Source organism: Ranitomeya variabilis, chromosome 3 (genome assembly GCF_051348905.1).
Source record: "Ranitomeya variabilis isolate aRanVar5 chromosome 3, aRanVar5.hap1, whole genome shotgun sequence".
Classification (NCBI taxonomy): domain Eukaryota; kingdom Metazoa; phylum Chordata; class Amphibia; order Anura; family Dendrobatidae; genus Ranitomeya; species Ranitomeya variabilis.
Window position 1 is genome coordinate 209,155,788 of NC_135234.1, and position 21,058 is coordinate 209,176,845.

Here is a 21,058-nt window from a genome sequence, read left to right on the forward strand (position 1 = left end):
TCCCGTCTTGTTCTTTTGATTGCATCCTTATATACGCAAGGTAGCCAGACCTGTGTCATTATACCTCTTTGTAGTCAAAGACAGATTTAGATCCACATGTGAGAAACTCTTGTCGATTCCTTTTAAAATAAAATAAAAAAAAGTTCATATATGTTTGATACTAAAATCAGTTATAAACTCTGCAATCACAAAAACTGAAGATCAACTTAATAATAAACAGAGCTAAATGTAGACAAAAAAAAAAAAGTTTATTTCCCCAGCAGCTATGGTAAAACTGAAATCCATGGGATCAAAATGTATCTACATAGGAAAATAAAGATGAAAAGTATTGAAAAAAAAAAATGTCACTATAAGAAGCACAAGGTAAATTACAACATCTTCCTTTCCAGTGCAGTACCAATAATCCTGGCTTTTCTAAAAACAGATACGATGGCATGTATTCTCATTCCTCACACAAAGTGATGGCCAATATGAAGTGATACAATTGTTGGAAGGGCAGGAACGTCTCAAATTCTGTAAACTGCCCCAAATTATCTTCAGTACAATAGGAATTCTCTGCCATGTAAAAAAAACAGAGACGAGAAAGTTCTTCCCAGTGACACATTGGAGAAAATAGGATTCTGAAGTGCAAGTTCTCGCTTAGGAGATTGGCTCCCTTCCATCTCCATAGCAACAGACTACAATCAAACACTTTCATCCAGTTTGTAGTCTGTTCCTAAAGAGTTAAAAGGAAGCAACTTTTCACATCAAAACTGAACTTGCCTTTTAAAAATGTAGTACAAATCCACAAAACTACTGCAAGATTCACAGAAATACGTCTATTTAAAATAATGTTGATAATTGGAGGAACAAAAAGAAAAAAAAAAAATAGACGCAATAAGTCCAGATAAAAATATCCTGTGATTTCACTTGGATAGGACCATATGAATGAAAAGTCTGTAGAATTCTCCATTATGGCAAGTTGGAAAAGGGTCCAGATCCAAAGCGTCTTCTCACAACAGCTCAGAGATGGCACCTCCACCTAAAAGATAAGCCACAAAGAAATAAAAAGTGAAACTTGAAGATGTTCCATTTTTGAATAGCAATGGCTATGAAGTCATCAAATGGTAAAATCTAGATTTCTTCTATTTTCAATGCCGTCTTGTTGTTATATATTTTGAGTTTGTTTTTCCAGAAATGCTAAATTTTACACTTGACGACTATGTAACCAATACAAATGAAAAGTAGGGAATAATTTAAACTAGCAAAGGCATGAGCAGGAGGGATGAAGCAGCAAAGCACAGGAGCCTCTGGATCTCACTAATGCCAAGTTCAGACACATATATACAGTCCAGTAACACTGCTACAAACTAAATGGTTCTACTGATAAAGGTTTTTCATCAATTATCCGGCTATACGTCCTCAGATTAAACTACCAAATGAATATGAAACTTTTTTTTAAATTTTTTTTAGGGAAGTCCAGTCTACATGATCTTCTGATAAACAGATTCTTTGATCAGCGACTAATATGAATATCTAACGATTAAATTCGTTGGTCACTGCCCAAATTCTAAGTAAACGGCTGTGGATTTGAATGGTGCTATGCTTGAAATGCTATAACTGAATTCCTAAACTCTTTCATTTGTGATCAAGTCTGTGAATCACAGCGGCACCATTCTATCACTTCCCTGCACCGATGTCTGATTATTGCAGGGTATGAGTAAGAAACTGAATGATCAGGTTTCAGTCTACTCTCAAAAGCTATTAGCCAAAGCCTCTAACACAGGAGACTGAAAATTAGTGTAACATTAATTTACTCAGTGCCTGATCAAAAATCTTACATTATGCCTCTCCATGGTAATCCACAATGGAGGCCAGATTTTGTCTTGATTCATCTTGGCACCATATGTAATGATTTTCTAGTGTTCAAGAAGGTCTTCTAGACACCAAAAGATATTTACCGAAAAAGATTTCCTAAAAAGGAATGCATCACCTACATTATTTTACTATCCACAACGAGATACTGAAACAGATTCTTCTTTTTTTTTTTTTACCCGTAGTTCAATCCACATTCTGACTAGACTTGTCTGGACTTGCTCAATACACTTGCAGAGAGAAGCTGTGCCCATCTATGCATGTATGAAAATGAAACCTAAGAGTCATGCGCATGCCGCCAGAGAATCCTCATCGCATCCAGTGCACACAGTGTGACGATTCACTTAAAGTGACTGCAAGCTTGTAGCTTAAAGCCAAACAACACCTTTAGGCAATATTCTGCTCTAGTCTATCATTTTTAAAACATATGCTTTTCCCCTGCCCCTCTTACACAGCCATAGCTTTCTTCTTATAACCTACATTACTAGTGTGTGAGTACTCATTACCACAACTATACTCCTATTCTGCTTTATCAACCTTCTTCTATCCATGGATCTGCTGTATATCTTGCATTATGAGCCCATTACCCCAACCCCAACCAGTGTTATGGAACAACATTACATGTCTCACCGTCAGACATATTCCTTTTTACATACGAGGAGGTATTGATACAATTAGGTCTAGAAATATTCTGACAGTGACAAGTTTTGGCATTTTAGCTGCTTACCAAAACATATTCAAGATATAGTTATACAAGCAATATGGGCTTAAAATGCAGACTCTCCGCTTTAAATTTGAGGTTAATAACATCCTTATTGAAGGAAGGGTTTAAGAATTAGGCTACGGTCACACTGTCAGTATTTGGTCAGTATTTCACATCAGCATTTGTAAGCCAAAACCAGGAGTGGGTGATAAACACAGAAGTGGTGATGTGCTTCTATTATACTTTTCCTATGATTCTTCCTCTCCTGGTTTTGGATGACAAATACTGATGTAAAATACTGACCAAATACGGATAGTGTGACCATGGCCTTACAGTCCTTTAATATGTAGGAGCCTCTTTTAAAAAAGGGACTAAAAGTAATTGGACAGTTATCTCAAAAGCTCTTTAATACGCTGCATGGGCTATTCGCTCACTAATCCATCATCATTAAAATGGGTAAAAGGTCTGGAGCCCATTCCGAATTTGGCATTTGCATCTGAAAGTGGTTGCTGTGAACCAACAACTTGTGGTCAAGGGAATTCTCAATGGAAAGAAGCAGACCATCATTAGGTTGAAAAAAAAAAAAAAATTTGATCAGGGAGATAGCAGAATTGTTAGCAGTGGCCAAATCAACAGGCTAGCACATTCTGCAAAAAGAAGAGCGCCCTCGTGAGTTTAGGGATCACGGGTTTGCCGCAACAGATGGAGCCTGAAGACCGCAGCGTCTGTTTGCTCCTACTCCGGCGCTGAGAAGAAGCACTTCGCTTTCATTTTAAATGTATTTATTTCTTCTGGCACAACGGGGTAATCAGCCATGTTGGTAATCCCTGTGCTCACAGCTGAGCTCGGTTAGCTATTCCTTTCCTCCGTATAATCTGGGCTCTGTTACTAATCCTCATCAGAGCTGGCATTTGCTGCATGGCTAACGGAAGGAGAGGAGTTCATATGAGAAGGAGAATTGGAAGAGTAATGTGTGACTGTTGCTTGGTTTGTATTTTCCACATAGCGAGTGCCAAGTTTGTTACATTTTATATTGATGGGTTGGACACCTGACTTGGGCACCAACATCACCACAGACTAAGAGTGCTGTGTTCTTCTAAAATCAGTCTTTCTAGTGAAATACTTTCTTCAGCCATGTTCTGTGTCTTCTTACATGGTACTGGGTAACACTTTATATATTAGGGGTTAATGGTCTCTTGGCGCTATCATTTGTGCCTATGACTATTTTCTGATGACTATTTAGGTGATTCTATGAGACCACCCGCATATACTCCTGCGTCTGAGCAACTCTGTAAGCACTTATGCACTTTTTGCCCCATTTATCTGTTCTTTTATGCAGTGTTTTCAATAAAGTTATCATTTTTATATGATATTGGACTATTTTGATTGCTTTTTTTTCTGTTCTCTTTGGTGTATTACGGTGCACAGTAGCACCTCTCTTCCCTGGGTGGGGGAAGAGCAGACAGAGGGCTGACTCAGAAGATAAGGCAAGGGTGGAGGCCCCGGCATCTTCACCTTCAGAAGTATCCCAGGCAATAGGGCGAGCTAGGGCTTCCCCTAGTGTTAGGGACAGGGAAGGAGCTCTTGGTCTCGGGTCACCCGACAGTTGTGTCGTGACATTGGCAACTCAAAAAGGCCTTGACATCCAAGGAAGACAACAGTTATAATTGTAGGATCCTGTCCATATAGTGAAGAAAAATCCTTTTACAACATCCATTCAAGTGAAGAATACTCTCTATGAGGTAGGTGTTTCAATACCTATGACTACCATAAAGAAAAGACTTCATGAGAGCAAATACAGGGGGCAAAATCATTAATCAGCCTTAAAAATAAAAAGACCAGATAAGACATTACCAAAAAACATATAAAAGTAGCCAGCCCAGTTTTGGAAAAGCATTCTTTGGACAGATGAAACAAAGATCAACCTGTACCAGAATGATGGGAAGAAGAATAATGAGAAGGCTTGGAATGGCTCATGATCCAAAGCACACAACATCCTCTGTAAAACATGGTGGAGGCAGCGAGGTGAAATGGACATGCATGGCTTCCAATCGCACTGGGTCAATAGTGTTTATTGATGATGTGACTGAAGACAGAAGCAGTCGGATGAATTCAGAAGTGTACAGGGCTATACTTTCTGCTCAGATTCAGCCGAATACAGCAAGGTTAATTGGAGGGCGCTTCACAGAGCAGATGTCTTTATATACAGTAAGTATAAGTAAATTTTGCATATGCTAGTGTTAACACGACCGAGGTTGTAAACTCTTGAGACAAGGCCACTCTCCCTTTTGTGCCATTGTAGGATGTCTCCTAATATTTTGCAGAATTCCTGCTCCCTTTCAATGTAAAGCCTGCCCATCACATAAGCTCCTTTTATAAGAAACCATTACATATTACTACACAATTATCAGAACACAGAGGGGTAATTTCAGTTACTTTTTACAAAGTGGGAGACAACAAGGGTACTTTAGTCTTAAACCAATCATTAGCAGGGGAACTGTATGACCATGTGTTTGATGAGAATTGCTGAAACGTACTGGCTATAGATGTGTGCCGCTTAATAAAATGAGAAATGCTACCAGATGAGGATATATGGAAATCTAAATATATAAAAAAAATATTTGGCACATAAAACCCAAGCATCTTGCTTTCCCTTACAAGCAACCCTCCTGTAGTTAGAGTACTCTATCTGAAGTTGGAAATGGTTCCCACCTGGTGTGAAAGGTTTAAGACGAGTGTTTACAAGAGGAGGTCAGCTGCATGAAGCCAGAGCCACAGGGAGCAGTATTGGGGTTCTGCACCTATTTGTAAAGTGCTTACCTGTCAGCATTTGTGGCAGCTCACTCGGAGCTTTGCCTTTCATTGCTGAATCCAGAGGCATGCCCCTGTCACCCATGAAGGTTTTCGATTTAAATGGCGAATCTCTCTCTTTACCTTTAGCTCCTTTTGGTCGTCCAGATTGCTTCTTCTTGGATTTACTGTCCCCTTTAACTCCCAACAGCGGGTGAACTTCTGTCATCAGATAAATGTGGAGAAATTAGAGATTTGCAAGTGAAACAGACAACTAGACACAGCCATCATCAACCCGCAAATACGTTCTCATCAATGGAGGTTCTTGGTGAATGTGTCTCGTCACGTGCCCCTCCATCAGCAGGCATGTTCAGCTCACCGAGAACAAAGGCTTATAAGGGTGCTGCCACTTCTAGGCAATACGTAGCAAAGGATTGAAAGGCATAAATTTACACAGTTAAGTAAGATGTGCATCACTAACATTAAAGCTTAGATGCTTACAAGGATACAGATCTGGCAGTCAATGTGTATTATTGGCAGGGTTATTTTTTTTAGAGTATATATATATATATATATATATATATATATATATATATATATATATATATATATATATATATATATACACACACACACACACACACACACACATACATACATATACACACACACACTCTATAATTATAGTACATGGCATAAGAAAAAAAAAAAAAAAAAGATCTACTTAGCTTTGCTGCATGAAAAATAGGAGTAAAGTCCCCACTTTCCCAGCACTGCTTAATACCAATAAACAAACGTTTACCAATATCAAGGAAGGTACAGACTAAAGTCACAATGGGAATGATGTTTAATCAAACAGTAACAAGCTCCAGTGAAAATAAGCCATATTCCATGTATTGTATGGCATCGCTCATCTATGACCAGCCAATATTAGAAAGGAGGCTGGGAATCCACACTGATGTATGGACCTCGCACTTACCATCAGTGGGCACTCCTTGTAACTCAACCATTGTGGTCTTTGGTTTCTTCTTTGGGGGCGGTGCACCATCTGAGGAGGCCTGTCGCTTCTTCTCTGTTCCCGTCCCATCCTCGGTCAGTGGCATTTGACCTGCATCTGGAGGGGGTCCATAGGGATTTTCCTCAGGATCTTCTACTTCTGGAGCAATGGGAAGATATAAAAGTGCTTTTGTATCTTCTAATTCTTCATCACTGCAAGAAAAAAAAATAAAATATATTTTTAACATTATTGTGTCTGAAGGTATAAAATAATTGGGTATAGTTATCACAGCAATTTTACCAGCTACCCAGCATAATTGCATTGAACAATATGTCCAAGACAAGATAAGCTTAAAGGTAAGGTACCGCGTTTGTAGATTATTAATAAATCACTGTAATGTAGCATAACATGCTGCTATAACCAAGTTTTAAATGCATGTGAAACAGATTTCGTGTGTTATATGTGTTTAAAGAAGGAACTGGGGGCTGACATCTTGGTTTCACAGCAGTTCATGACACTAACAGTGTCATTTTACAGCACCCCATGGACATAGGAGATAATAGACCGGCGAGGACCCTATCTATAACATTGGAGAGGTGTTAGCAGTGAGCTGGGCACGCCTCTGTGGGCTGCACAACTCACTGCTGTAGGTGTGACTAGCAGCCATTTTATTATAGCCCAGTGCTCTCTGCCCAGCTCCACTTACTCTCTATCACAGGAGCTCCATTCACTCCATTAAGCTGCATTCCCAGCCTGCAGAGAGAGGTGACACCTGATACCTCTCTCAGCCATACAATGTATCTCTCCCCTCCCTCCACAATGCCTGGCCATTCACTGCAGACCTGGAGCTCCTTCTTATCTTACTGAGGGATGAGTCACAGACAGCTCTGCACAGACAATGCTGCTCCATACACACCACATAAACTAACTGTGCTTCTGATGCAGCAACTGCTGGTGATAGCAGATCACAGGGCAGTCACACACAAAATGGCTCTGCCCAGTGATGCTGCTCTTCATTCTGCCCCAGGGATATTAGACCACCCAAAAGGGGAGGGAAATGCTGATGTCAGCAGTTACTGCCCAGATTTTCCAGCTAACAGTAAAGCTGGTAAGTCTCACTATAGCTGCTTGAGGTCTAAAACGGAAAATGCTCCCCCTAGTGGTCAATATATATATTTGTAAGAAAATATATAATATTTTTCATATAGAAATGTTTGCAAACAGTGCAAACATTGCATTAATACATTTTATTTACTATTTTAAGCTTAATTTCACAAAAAAACAAACAAGAAAACTGGTGGCACCTTCCCTTTAAAAGGAGTGAACCTCTTTCAGAAAACTTTTGGGAGTAAGCTTTGGTTAAAAAAAAAAATTATATATACATACATACATATATATATATATATATATAATATATACAGTGAAGGAAATAATTATTTGATCCCTAGCCGATTTTGTACGTTTGCCAACTGACAAATGCATGTAGAGTAGCTGCGGAGACACCATCACGTGTTTCTCAACGCAAGCAAAGACATGAACAGTCTAAAATTTTAAGGGTAGGTTAATTTTAACATTTAGAGATAGGATATCAAAAATAAAATCCAGAAAAATCACATTGTATAAATGTTATACATTTGCATTTTGCAGTGAGAAACAAGCAAGTATTTGATCCCTGTGGCAAAACCCTTGTTGGCAAGCACAGCAGTCAGATGTTTTTGCAGTTGATGAGGTTTGCGCACATGTCAGGAGGACTTTCGGTCCACTCCTCTTTGCAGCTCATCTCTAAATCATTAAGATTGAGGCTGTCGCTTGGCAACTCGGAGCTTCAACTCCCTCCATAAGTTTTCTATGGGATTAAAGTCTGGAGACTGGCTAGGCCACTCCATGACCTTAATGTGCTTCTTTTTGAGCCACTCTTTTGTTGCCTTGGCTGTATGTTTTGAGTCATTGTCTTGCTGCAAGACCCAGCCACGACCCATTTTTAATGTCCTGGCAGAGGGAAGGAGGTTGTCACTCAGGATTTTACGGTACAAGGCTCCATCCATTCTCTCATTGATGCGGTGAAGTAGTACTGTGCCCTTAGTAGAGAAACACTCCCAAAACATAAGGTTTCAACCTCCATGCTTGACAGTGGGGATGGTGTTCTTTGGGTCATAGGCAGCATTTTTCTTCCTTCAAACATGGCAAGTTGAGTTAATGCCAAAGATCTCAATTATTGTCTCACCTTGAGCACAACACCTTCTCCCAGTCACTCATAGAATCATCCAAGTGTTCACTGGCAGATTTCAGACGGGCCTGCACATGTGCTTTCTTGAGCAGGGGGACCTTGCGGGAACTGTAGGATTTTAAACCTTTATGGCGTAATGTGCTAGCAATGGTTTTCTTGGTGACTGTGGTGCCAGCTGATTTGAGATCATTAACAAGTTATAAAAAAACAAATAGGAAAATAGGCAGATGAAAAAGTTTGGGCACCCTGCATGGTTTGTACCTAGTAGCACCCCATTTTGAAAAGTATCACAGCTTGTAAATGCTTTTGCAGCCAGCCAAGAGTCTTTCAATTCTTGTATGAGGGATTTTCATCCATTCTTCCTTGGAAAATGTTCCTAGTTCTGTGAAATTCCTGGGTCGTCTTGCATGCACTGATATTTTGAGGTCAAGCCACAGATGGATGTGGTTCATATCAGAGGACTGCGAGGGCCAGTGTAAAACCTTCAGCTTGCGCCTTTTGAGGTAGCCTTTTGTGGATTTTGACTTGTGTTTAGGATTATTATCCATTTGTAGAAGCCTTTTCAACTTCAGTTTGTTTACAGATGGTGCTATGTTTGCATCATGAATTTGTTGAAATTTTATTGAATTTATTCTTCCCTCTACCCATGACAAATTCCTTGTGCCATTGGCTTCAACACAGCCCCAAAGTATAACTGATCTACAACAAAGCTTAATAGTTGGCGAGATGTTCTTTTCATGAAATTCTGTGCGCTTTTTTCTCTCCACACATACCTTTGACCATTGTGGCCAAAGAGTTCCATTTTAATCTCATTGGTCTTCATGATTTGTTTTGTTTCCAAAATGCATGAGTATCACAGTGATCAAAATGAACCAATAGGAAAAATTTCCTATTGCTGCTGCCGAGTGCCGGCCAGCAGATCTCGGGGGGTAGACTGCGCATGCACCAGCCATTTACTTCCCAGAAGAAGACGCCGGCGGCCAGGGGACAGACCCGGGAAATCCAGGGACACCAGATGTACTGGGAGGGCTCGGGGGACCCCATTTTTCTCTCCTCTGATTTGATCTAGCACATCAGAGGAGAGAGAAATTAAATGGGAAATCTGACTTTTTTGTGATTGCAACACTGGGGTCAGTAAAAATTGATCCGAATTATGTTCTCCGGGGTCTCCGCTACCCCCGGTAGCCAACACACCAGAGAATTTCTGACACAGAGGCGCTATATACTTATTTCTCAGCACCGTTTAAAAAACAGGGCTGAGGAATAAGTACCCTTAACTGCCGCCGTTAGGAGGCGTACCGACAGTCATTAAGGGGTTAATGCAATGTCTAAGCTCAAACTAGCTCATACACAGAGACTCTCAGAAACCTTCTTGGGGAGAGAATAGAGGCGAGTAACGTTTGTTGGACGCCTCCCATAGGAGGACACACCAATTGGTCTTAGCAAATTCTACGAATTTAGGAATAAACCTGGGAAGATGCTTGCTAAGGCTTTAAAATCTAAACGGATTCAAAAATCACATCCCTTGTATAAAGGGCCCTCGTGACACTTTAGTAAACACCACCCAAGATATTGCTGACATTTTCAGATCTTATTCCTCTAAACTATATAACCTCCCGACTCCGGTAGGAAAATTCCCCTCAATGCCCTCTCCTTTTAAAAAGTTGAGCTCTAACATAACTGACCTGGAAGCCCCGTTCTCTCAGATAGATTCTAGAAATAATAGGTAGTCTCCCAAACAATAAAAGCCTGAGCCCTGATGGCTTTACAACTAAACTGGATAAAACCTTTGCTGAACAATTATCTCCCATAATACTAAAGGAATTTTTCCTTTATTCCTGTCCTTTTTTACATAAGTTTTAATTACATGTGTTTGTGTGTTTTTAATCTTAATTTATTCCTGTTCTGGATTTTTTTAGAAAGTGAGAACTATATATTTGAAGTACTTATTCTGCTTGGGAAGATGGATGTGAGATGGCCTCTCTAGCAAATATTTGGAAAATTCGAACTCCTGATCCTTGGAAATGTCTCACTTTGGGGAAGATACACAATTTTGTGACAATAAAGTCACTTTGTTCACATAACATGTGACAATATTAGTTCTCTCTTGTTAACAAGTATTTATTTGTTGATTTTTAAGGTGCACTTATATGTATGTCTATGCACAGATATTTTGGTTATTTATTAATAATTATTAGTTTTTTCACAAATTTAAGGTAGATATACACCTTATATTGTTTAATATATAGCTTCACATCCTGTCCATATAACATGTGATAATACTAGCTTTATCTGGACCATATAAGATTATTTGCTTATTTTCAAATGTGCACATTTATGTGTACTTATGCACTGTTATCTTGGCTAATTATTAATATTTTTGCGTTAGTCACACAAATTGAAGGTAGGCACACACTTTATATAGTTTTTGCGCATAGTTTTACACTTTATGTTTACACTACATTCACCCCCGTTTTTCGGCACCGGATCATTGATTACTATAGTTGGTGGGATATCCCTTCATTGTTTCCATCTTCCTTCTTTCTATTTCTTCTCTTCTTTTGGGAATTTTCTCCTCGGTTTATTCGGCATACGGCCAGCGCATGCGCAGTTTGGGGTGACTCCGTGATTTCCCACCCCGCCCTTTGCTGGATGCAGTGCGTTCCACGCCTGCGTTCCAGGTGCGCGGCAAGGGAAGTCACCTTTTCATGAGGAGAAATCCGAGAAACGACGCATGCGCAATTAAACGCCGTTAATGCCGACATTGGAATCAGCTGCGGATACATGCCCTATGTGGGCTTAAAAACACGGGTTAGTGAACACACGAATACGCCCCCATTTGAGGAAGCCATGATGGCGAAACGGCGCTGTCGGGGTCACTAATGGTCTTCTAAATGTAAGTAGTAAGATTTATAGGCTGAGGCACGGTCATTTTTTCGGCACCTGCAGCTCTTAGCTCTTCCTGTTTTCACTGAGCTATATATATGTCTTATAAACAGGCACCCTCTGTGCAGCATGGATCACTGGATATAGTGCTTGCTGTATTATTTGTTGGGGTCTATTATAAGTGCATTGTGATTTAGCACTAAGCATCTCATATTTTTGCACAGCACAGAGCACTTTATATAGTGCCTGTTTATTATTTGCTGTTTGATGCTAAAAATGCATGGTAATATAGTATAAAGCACTTTATTTATATACCTCAGGTTGAGTCATACTGTGTGTCGATGTGTACATGCAATTACTAGAAATATTCTGTGCACAGCACGAAGCACTTTAAAAACTTGTGTCACATGCATTGCTATTAAGTACCAAGCATTTTATGATTTTGCACAGCACAGAGCACCTTATGTAGTGCCTGTTGATTATTTGCTGTTGGATTATATGAATGCATGGTAAAGTAGTATAAAGCACTTTATTTATATATCTCAAGTAGAGTAATACTATGTGCCGATGTATACATATAATAATTAGAAATATTTTGTGCACAGCACTGAGCACTTTAAAAACTTGTGTCATATGCAGATATAATATATACTTACGCTCATGAGAAATAAATCTTTCTAGTGGTAGCAATTATGCTTAGATTGATCTATTTAGATAGAAAAGAAATATTCTTACATATATGTGACCATTAGTTATTTCGTAATTACTGAAATTCCCTTGTCTTTTTTATGTAAGTGTTTATGTATTATTATTGTCAATAAAAATATATTCATTTTATTCATATTTGTCCTAGCCTCTGTATTTCATCAGCTATTTCTGATGATGATGAGTTGAATTTAGTGATTGGAGGTGACTAATTCAGTATTGGACCTTCCCCTATTTTTGGTAATGTATAGAATTTAGGAATAAACCTGGGAAGATGCTTGCTAAGGCTTTAAAATCTAAACGGATTCAAAAATCACATCCCTTGTATAAAGGGCCCTCGTGACACTTTAGTAAACACCACCCAAGATATTGCTGACATTTTCAGATCTTATTCCTCTAAACTATATAACCTCCCGACTCCGGTAGGAAAATTCCCCTCAATGCCCTCTCCTTTTAAAAAGTTGAGCTCTAACATAACTGACCTGGAAGCCCCGTTCTCTCAGATAGATTCTAGAAATAATAGGTAGTCTCCCAAACAATAAAAGCCTGAGCCCTGATGGCTTTACAACTAAACTGGATAAAACCTTTGCTGAACAATTATCTCCCATAATACTAAATACTTTCAATTCTATTTCTGACTCTTCCCCTTTCCCCAGACAGTCCACAATTGCTCATATAGCAGTTATACCCAAACCTGGTTAAGATCCTCACTCTTGTAAGAGTTTTCGCCCAATCTCCCTGTTAAATGTGGATCTAAAAACTTTATGCCAAAATACTCTAACAGACTAACCCTCATTTAGCCACCTTGATCCCCCCAGATTAGGTTGTTTTTGTCTCTGGAAGAGACCTAGCATAATCAATAATATCCATGATTTTAAAGTATTGTCCTAATACTCAAAAAATCCCCCTTATGATCCTATCACTTGATGCCGAGAAGATCTTAAACAGTATTTCCGGGTCTTCCCTTTCTAAAATCTCTAAAAACACATTGGATTGGGCCCACCTTTCCTAAATTCTTGCCCTATGCAATTCCCCTTCTGCTAGACTAAAAATGAATGACTCATTCCCAGAACCCTTTACTATAAAGAATGGGACTAGAGAGGGGTGCCCTTTATCCCCCCTCTTGTACATAATAATGGAACATCTTATGCAGGCGATATGCTCTAACCTAGACATACGGGAATTAGAATTGGGGGACGGGAATATAAATGCTCAGCATTAGCTGATGTTGTGTCGATTTACATCACAAATCCACACGTTTTATTACCTTCCCTGATGCCAGACTTGTAGAGTTTTGGGAACTGGTTAAATTTTAAAACAAATGTTGACCAGTCGGAAGCCCTTGGCGTCTCCTTACCCCAGCAGTTGGTAGATACTTTGAGCGAACTACTCCTTAAAATGGTTTTCAAACTGCTCTATTAGCTATCTGGGCACTCGTTCTCTCAGGCCTCGCAAAGCTGTTTGCACTTATTTTCTTCCCGTTTTTATCCAAGCTAGAGGAGAACCTCAATTCCAAGAACAGAGCCCAATTTTCCTTGTTTGGCAGCATTAATATCCTTAAAATTACTATAATGCCAAAATTACTATATTTACTACATACTATCCCATTACAATTACCTTCTTCGTTTTTGATCAAAATCATAAATAATTTTAACAACCTTGTATGGGCCACCAACCGTCTCAGGATAAAGGGAAGTGTATTGTCTCGTCCAAAGGAAGCTGGTGGGGTGGGATTACCAGATTGTGCATGCTAGGATATTAGATCTCCTGTACTGCTCTGACTCAAAAATTTGGGTTCGTATTGCGAAGACATCTGTACAGCCTCGGTTTCCACTCTCCCCTGGACATGGTCATCTTTTTCACAAAATAAAATCCCTGTTTCTTTTAGTGTTACCGTATTTATCAGACTAAGATGCACTTTTTTCCTCCAAAAATGTGGTGGAAAATGGGAGGTGCGTCTTATAGCCCGAATGTACTGGCCCTGGATGTGGTGGTGAGGTGGGAGAGCAGCAATCGGCGGAGCAGCGGGTCACATAGGCAGGAGCTGGCTGCTGCGGCTAATGCCTGTGCATGCTACTAAAAAGAAATGAATATTCACTGCATTCCAAGCCCATGGGGTGGAGGGCAATGAATATTGATTTCTCATTAGCATCCTGGTATGATTGTCCTCCACCCAGATCCTAGTATGTATGGCCCCATCAGAAAAAAAAAAAAAAAATTACACTTACCCTCGCAGCATTCTGCTCCGTTGCCAGCAGCTGATTTATGCTTGTAAGCAGCACATGGAAGCACAAGTGTGTGTGTGAAAAAACTGGCATGTGCACACCATCAATGAATACAATGTGTGTGCAGACCGCATATGGACGAAGGGGGATGAATTGTTATGCACAGTGAAGTATTCAGTTATTTTGTCCCATTTGTTGTTTGCTTCACAATAAAAAGAAAACCAAATGTTCACAGATGTAGGCAAGTTCTGTACTTGAACTGATGCAAATCCTCAAAATAAAAAAAATGAAACTGCAGGTTGTGAGGTAGCACAACATCAAAAATGTCAAGGGGTGAATACTTTTGCAAGCCACCGTACATACATATATACACACGCAAACTCATACGTATGCTTATTCACATGTATATCTACAAACAGTGATGTACCTGCTGCAGAAAGCTGCAATGCGGTCCACGCTAGTCACATCCACTTCTTCATCTTCCGCTGCATCTCCACCTGGATATCAGGAAGTGGATATTAACACAATTTGGAATCATGCGACTTTGCACACATTTTTACAGTGTCATTTACCATACATACGAGGATAGTTATTTCTGTAACCTTTTAAGATGAAGCTATTTGGGATCTTGAGAATACAGCAATTATTTATATTTTTTTATCACTGTTATACCCCCTGTAGCTGAATGAAAACTTTTTTGGTTTTTTTTTAATTGGTAATATTTTTTATTTGCCATAATTTTGGGGTAAATGTAATGAAAATATTCTCTTACAATATAAGAAAAGTATGCATAATCGGTATTGCAACTTTTTTTTTTTTTACAAAATTTCATAAAGGCAACAATCAGGTTGAGGTTGATGGCAGACCTGAGAGGCATTCATAGCCCCAACCCCGGGTGCCTTGTCCCAACTTGTGATGACATTTCAGGGGCTTAATAGAGAGGATAACCCCTTCTATTACCATCCATTTAGATGCCGCAGTTATGAATGAATGCAAGATTAGAAAAAAGTCTAGAATCTAAGCCATCTTCGATACAGGGTGTTGCATTAGTTTTCTATGAATTGCACCCTCATGCCAGTTTGTAGCCATATGAGGGGTTGTTTTCATTGGGAATAGTTATATTTAAAAAAAAAAAAAATAAATAAAACAACTGGGGTCAAAGTACCGTATATACTCGCGTATAAGCAGACCCGAGTATAAGCCGACCCCCCTAATTTTGCCACAAAAAACTGGGAAAACTTATTGACTCGAGTATAAGCCTAGGGTGGAAAATGCAGCAGGTACCGGTGAATTTCAAAATTAAAAATAGATACTCCATACCGTTCATTATGGCCCCATAGATGCTCCACATAAAGCTGTGCCATATATACAATGCTCTGCACCGTTGCCCCATAGCTGTGCCATATATATAATGCTCTGCACCGTTGCCCCATAGCTGTGCCATATAGTGCTCTGCACCGTTGCCCCATAGCTGTGCCATATAGTGCTCTGCACCATTGCCCCATAGCTGTGCCATATAGTGCTCTGCACCGTCCATTATTGCCCCATAGCTGTGCCATATAGTGCTCTGCACCATTGCCCCATAGCTGTGCCATATAGTGCTCTGCACCACTGCCCCATAGCTGTGCCATATAGTGCTCTGCACCGTTGCCCCATAGTTGTGCCATATAGTGCTCTGCACCATTGCCCCATAGTTGTGCCATATAGTGCTCTGCACCATTGCCCCATAGCTGTGCCATATAGTGCTCTGCACCATTGCCCCATAGCTGTGCCATATAGTGCTCTGCACCATTGCCCCATAGCTGTGCCATATAGTGCTCTGCACCGTCCATTATTGCCCCATAGCTGTTGCTGCTGCTGCAATAAAAAAAAAAAAAAAAACACATACTCGCCTGTCTTGCTTGCAGCTCCTCGGCGCCATCTTCCCGGCGTCTCTCCGCACTGACTGATCAGGCAGAGGGCGGCGCGCACACTATATGCGTCATCGCGCCCTCTGCCTGAACAGTCAGTGCGGAGAGACGCCGGGAAGCTGGCGCGACGCCCGGCGTGTGGAACGAGGACAGGTGAATATGTCATACTTACCTGCTCCCGGCGTCCCGCTCCTTCCCCCTGCCTGTCTTCGGTGCCGCAGCCTCTTCCTCTGTCAGCGGTCACCGGCACCGCTGATTAGAGAAATTAATTATGCGGCTCCGCCCCTATGGGAGGTGGAGCAGCCTATTCATTTCTCTAATGAGCGGTCCCACGTGACCGCTCAGGGGAAGAGGCTGCGGCACCGAAGACAGTGTGACAGGCAGGGGGAGCGACAGGAACGCCGGAACTAGGTAAGTATATGACAGTGCTCACCCGCCGACCCCACCACCGATCATGACTCGAGTATAAGCCGAGAGGGGCACTTTCAGCCCAAAAATTTGGGCTGAAAATCTCGGCTTATACTCGAGTATATACGGTAGTAATCTTTGATCCTGAGCGTTGTAGCAAGAGCTATGCTGTTGATTACTGCAAGCTCCCTGCCATGGACCCTGTGCCATCTTTTAGATATACTATGACATCCTTCCTGGGACGTTAATGGTACACCCAATAATTCTAAGTGGTTAACTCATGCACTTCAAACATTTTCAGGGAATTATCAAGACTACAAGTGATCAAGACAAAAAACAAGGAGGCAGGATTTTGGGCTCAGACTTTGCTCAGTATGCTGCACTTCAGCTCTGTCAACACCCTGCATGCAGTATACACATAATACTGAGAGGTCAGCTCCATTTTAGCAGCTTCCTTTACCATAAAAAAAAACCTACATAATGTACAATCTCTTACTCGCTGAATATGTTAAAAGACCTGGCTTTCCACTCAGTGGCTCTATACTAGGTGAATAGAAGCGCTTCCTCCACTTCGTGGGTAATACTCTTCCCAAACAAAATGCAACTCAGTTTAGTGCCAAGAGCATTAGGAGTGCAATCCAAAAAACAGTAAACTTTTTATAACAAAAATAGCCAGAATCAACATGACCTAAACCCAGGGACGGGGAATAAAAAAACAAATAAAACCCAAAACTGAGTACCGACAACCAGAACTGACCATGGGACGGAAGAAACAGGAATAGGGTGGGAGAGGACTTTTTTTTCTTCTTGTTAATAGTAATGAGGCACACAGGGCCACAAGACATTCCAAGGCATTCCCAATGGGTAGGAAATTATAATAGCCAACTATGTGGACCGCCTGGCTGACAGTGGCCTGAACCACTTTACATCCCAAGCTGGCATCGGAAGAAGCCAAAAAGCGAATTACATAGAATCTGACTAAGGTGTAGCAGTCTTGGAGACCTGAGAAACAAAACCCTGATAGCCCTCCTTAGGCACTTTCAAAATGAGTGGTTAACTGAAAGGGCAGAGATCTGTCCTTGGCCCTGTAAGCCCTCACAATAGCTAACCTAATCCACAATACGTAGCCTGTGAGGGATGAAAAAGATAGAAAGACGGAGTAGAAAGCAAAGACCACCTCTGAAATGAAGGAGGGCATGGGACGCAAAACATTGTCCTGATAGAGATTAAAGAAGGGAGCCCTTCGAGAAAGGGCAATGAGCTCAGACACACAGCGAATGGAAGGGATAGCCACCAGAAATGCCACCTTCCATGAAAGGAACAATGTGTAAATGCTGCGGAGAGACTCAAAAAGGTCCCTGAAGAGCAGACAAAACAATAGTGATGTCCCAAGAAATGACTGTAAGGAGGAGCTCAATGAGCCACGCCCTGAAGGATGGTGTTAGTTAACCTGCTTGTGAAAAGCCGACATATGCTGTCTGAGTATGGAAGGAGCAGAAATCTGTGCCTTCAGGGAAGTGAAGCTAAAGTCTACATCCAGATCAGACTAAAAGGAAAGAACAAATTCTAGAAATGGAGAAAGCAATGGGATGGAAGTCCCTCTGTACACAGCAGCGAAAGTAGAACCTTTGGCGACTGTGGTAAACTATGGAAGAGTGCATCTTACAAAGCACTAGTATGGTGGAGAAGGATGGCCCAGGGGGAATACAGTGGAGGGAAATCCCTTGGAGACAATCCTAACTCAAGCTTGAAGGAATGGGTAAGAAGGAGAACAGACGGTGTAATTGTGGAATTATGCTCACATGTCAAAGTCTAACACTTGCAGTCTCACGCCCTCTGTTGCCTCGCATGGACTGTGGGGACACCAGTACATCACTGCGGCATCACTGGTTGTAGCAAAATGGCATCCCGAGAATTGCACTACTGGGAAGGACAGTGTGCATCCTCCCTGGGAGGGTTACGCTAAGGTGGGGGCAATATTCACACCACGGTGAAAAAAAAACCTAAAAAAAATAAGGAAATGAAAAAAAAAAAAAGTGCAGCAGACAGGATACAGGCTGTGTTATGCCTCCTACAAACAGTGGGATAAAAAGGAGCTGCCTACTGTCTGAGGAGAGGGTCTAGCCCAGGATTAACATACCCTGACGGCAGGAGCAGATCCTTTTTAGCCAGACAGTGGAGATGCTTTTTCAGATATCCTTATCAAACACTAGACCATGAGTTCTTAAACATAACAGACTACACACATGTATTCATTCACATTTCTGAGTTTTTATTGGTCAAATAAATGAACCTTGGGATGAGCACTGGATACATCTTTTCTACTTTCTCTGGGATCAGCGGCCTCCTCCATTTCGTGCACCGCCTAGCTCATCAGACCGCTGAATCGTGACAGTATGCACGTGACTCTCCAGTAGGTGTGTGGTCATGTGATGACATGTAGGCGATTTGCATACTTGTAGTCACATGATGACAAGACCCACTTGGCTTCTCTCAACAGAAGAGATTTGACAAAAGCCAGAAGAGTCTAGTTGGCCTACATGCAATCACGTGACCAACTGCTTGCACCAGGAAATCAGGATAGCATGTGGTGAGCACGCTGTCACATGGAGTGGCTGCTGACGTTTGTCCCAAACCTAGACAACCCCTTTAATTAATGTACAGTCAGTGTCACCCATTACCAGTTTGTTCAGGTTCACTCTTATCTTCATCTTCAATATCAAACTCGGATTCCCGTTCCTCATACTCCACATTCTCATCTAACTCCTTGAAGTCTGGAGCAAAAGCGCTCCAGTTCTCCTATAGAAAAAAAAACCAGCAGGAAAATAAAGATCAAGAAACTGCTGAAGAATATGTCTGCTGAGCACATCTGCCTGCACAATCATCACCTAGCCCAAAATGCAGAGAACCAATGCCATTTTAAAAACAGCACCCCTCAACGTATTCAAAAGTGTTATCACAGATTATTAACCATTCGGGTGCTTTTCAGAAATTAATACAGAGTGGCATAAAAAGGAAGGAAAAGTGTTATTTTTCCCCACCTACATGTTGCCAACTTCTGAACAGGCCACTGCAGACTCTAAGGCCGTTATCTGTTTGTGAACTGCCATGGCAAACATCAGGACCACATAATCATGATCTCTGGGTGCCGATCGGGTTAAAGAGGGAGCCCCCACACTGTTAACCATTTACGTGCCGTAGTCACTATTGACAGCAGCATCTAAGGGGTTAAAAAGCCATGGTTGTTGCTAACACCAATCAAGGCTGATACAGCAAGGTGTCAGGTATAGTGTACAGTTGACAGCTGCATTTTCCCCAGTCAGGACGATGCTAGTATCCGATATGTGAGGTCAATAAAAAGATGTATTGGTGGTCACTAAGGGGTTAAAGCCTCGCCATTACAGTCACACCACGGTTTTCGTCATGCGATAGTTCAGCCATGAGTTAAAACTGAAACACTGTTAATAAAATGCTGTGCAATTTTCTAAGGCTTTGCTCGCATTTTGTCATGTTGGAGGTACACAATTAAAGTATTTCTTGATGAATACTATGAACAATCTACTGCACCAAAACTGAGAGGGGAAAAAAGTGAAAATATTACAACAACAGAGGTCGTTGAGATAATAGGGCCTATACCGTTGTTCAGCCACAGGCCCCATAAACAGCCAGGGACAGGAAAGGCTACAATGATATATGCTTGGAGCTGAAGGTTTGTTACACTGTATGACTATAGGTGAGAACCACAACAGCTAAGGCCCTTTCACACTTCCGTCATCTGGCGGCCGTCACAATCCGTCGGTGTGACGTATCGACGGATGTGTAAAAAATAGTGTAAAACGGATGTAACGGATCCAGTTTTTCAACAGATCCGCTAGGCGGTTCCGTTGAAAAACTGGATCCATTACATCCATCTTATCCGTTTTATTCATCTGTTTCATCCATTGTTTTGACGGATCCATTTTAGATACCTCCAAATGGGAGGCTCCCAAATGTGATTGGCTACTGGAAAATAATGGAAACCTATATATTGAGTGTTTTAGCACCCCATCTTTGAGAGGGTTTAGAGCAAGTGGCAGAAATGGAAGGAGTTCTAGCAAATATTGTGACCATCTATGCATCTATCCATCAGGCAGGCTGCTGGCAGGCTTCTTGCTTGTATGCTTCTTGCTGGCACATTGAGGAATGAAGCCACAGGCCAGGTTTATATAGATTTGGGGCTGTCTGACCAATTGGCTAATAAATACTGATTTGGAGCATGCGCAGTGTAAAAAAACGGAATCCAGCGCTGGAGTCCGTCATGTGACGTACCACGACGGATCCTGCGTCCATAGGCTTCCATTCTAGCCAATGATG

The 21,058-nt window shown here is 41.2% G+C and overlaps 1 protein-coding gene across 4 annotated transcripts in view; it reads right to left on the reverse strand.

Moving 5' to 3' along the window:
* Positions 1-227: 227 nt before the first annotated feature.
* The window catches only part of RBBP5 (RB binding protein 5, histone lysine methyltransferase complex subunit), a 124,513-nt gene continuing 103,682 nt past the window's right edge, over positions 228-21,058 (reverse strand). For 2 of the 4 annotated variants that reach the window (XM_077295085.1, XM_077295086.1), the window contains 5 exons: positions 19,387-19,504; positions 14,815-14,884; positions 6,327-6,556; positions 5,378-5,569; positions 228-1,021 (listed from right to left, as the gene is read on the reverse strand). In XM_077295085.1, coding sequence (XP_077151200.1) covers positions 993-1,021; positions 5,378-5,569; positions 6,327-6,556; positions 14,815-14,884; positions 19,387-19,504 — 639 coding nt within the window. In that variant the 3' untranslated portion in view covers positions 228-992. The remainder of the gene's footprint in view (positions 1,022-5,377; positions 5,570-6,326; positions 6,557-14,814; positions 14,885-19,386; positions 19,505-21,058) is intronic. The other 2 variants (XM_077295087.1, XM_077295088.1) reach the window with 1 other exon arrangement.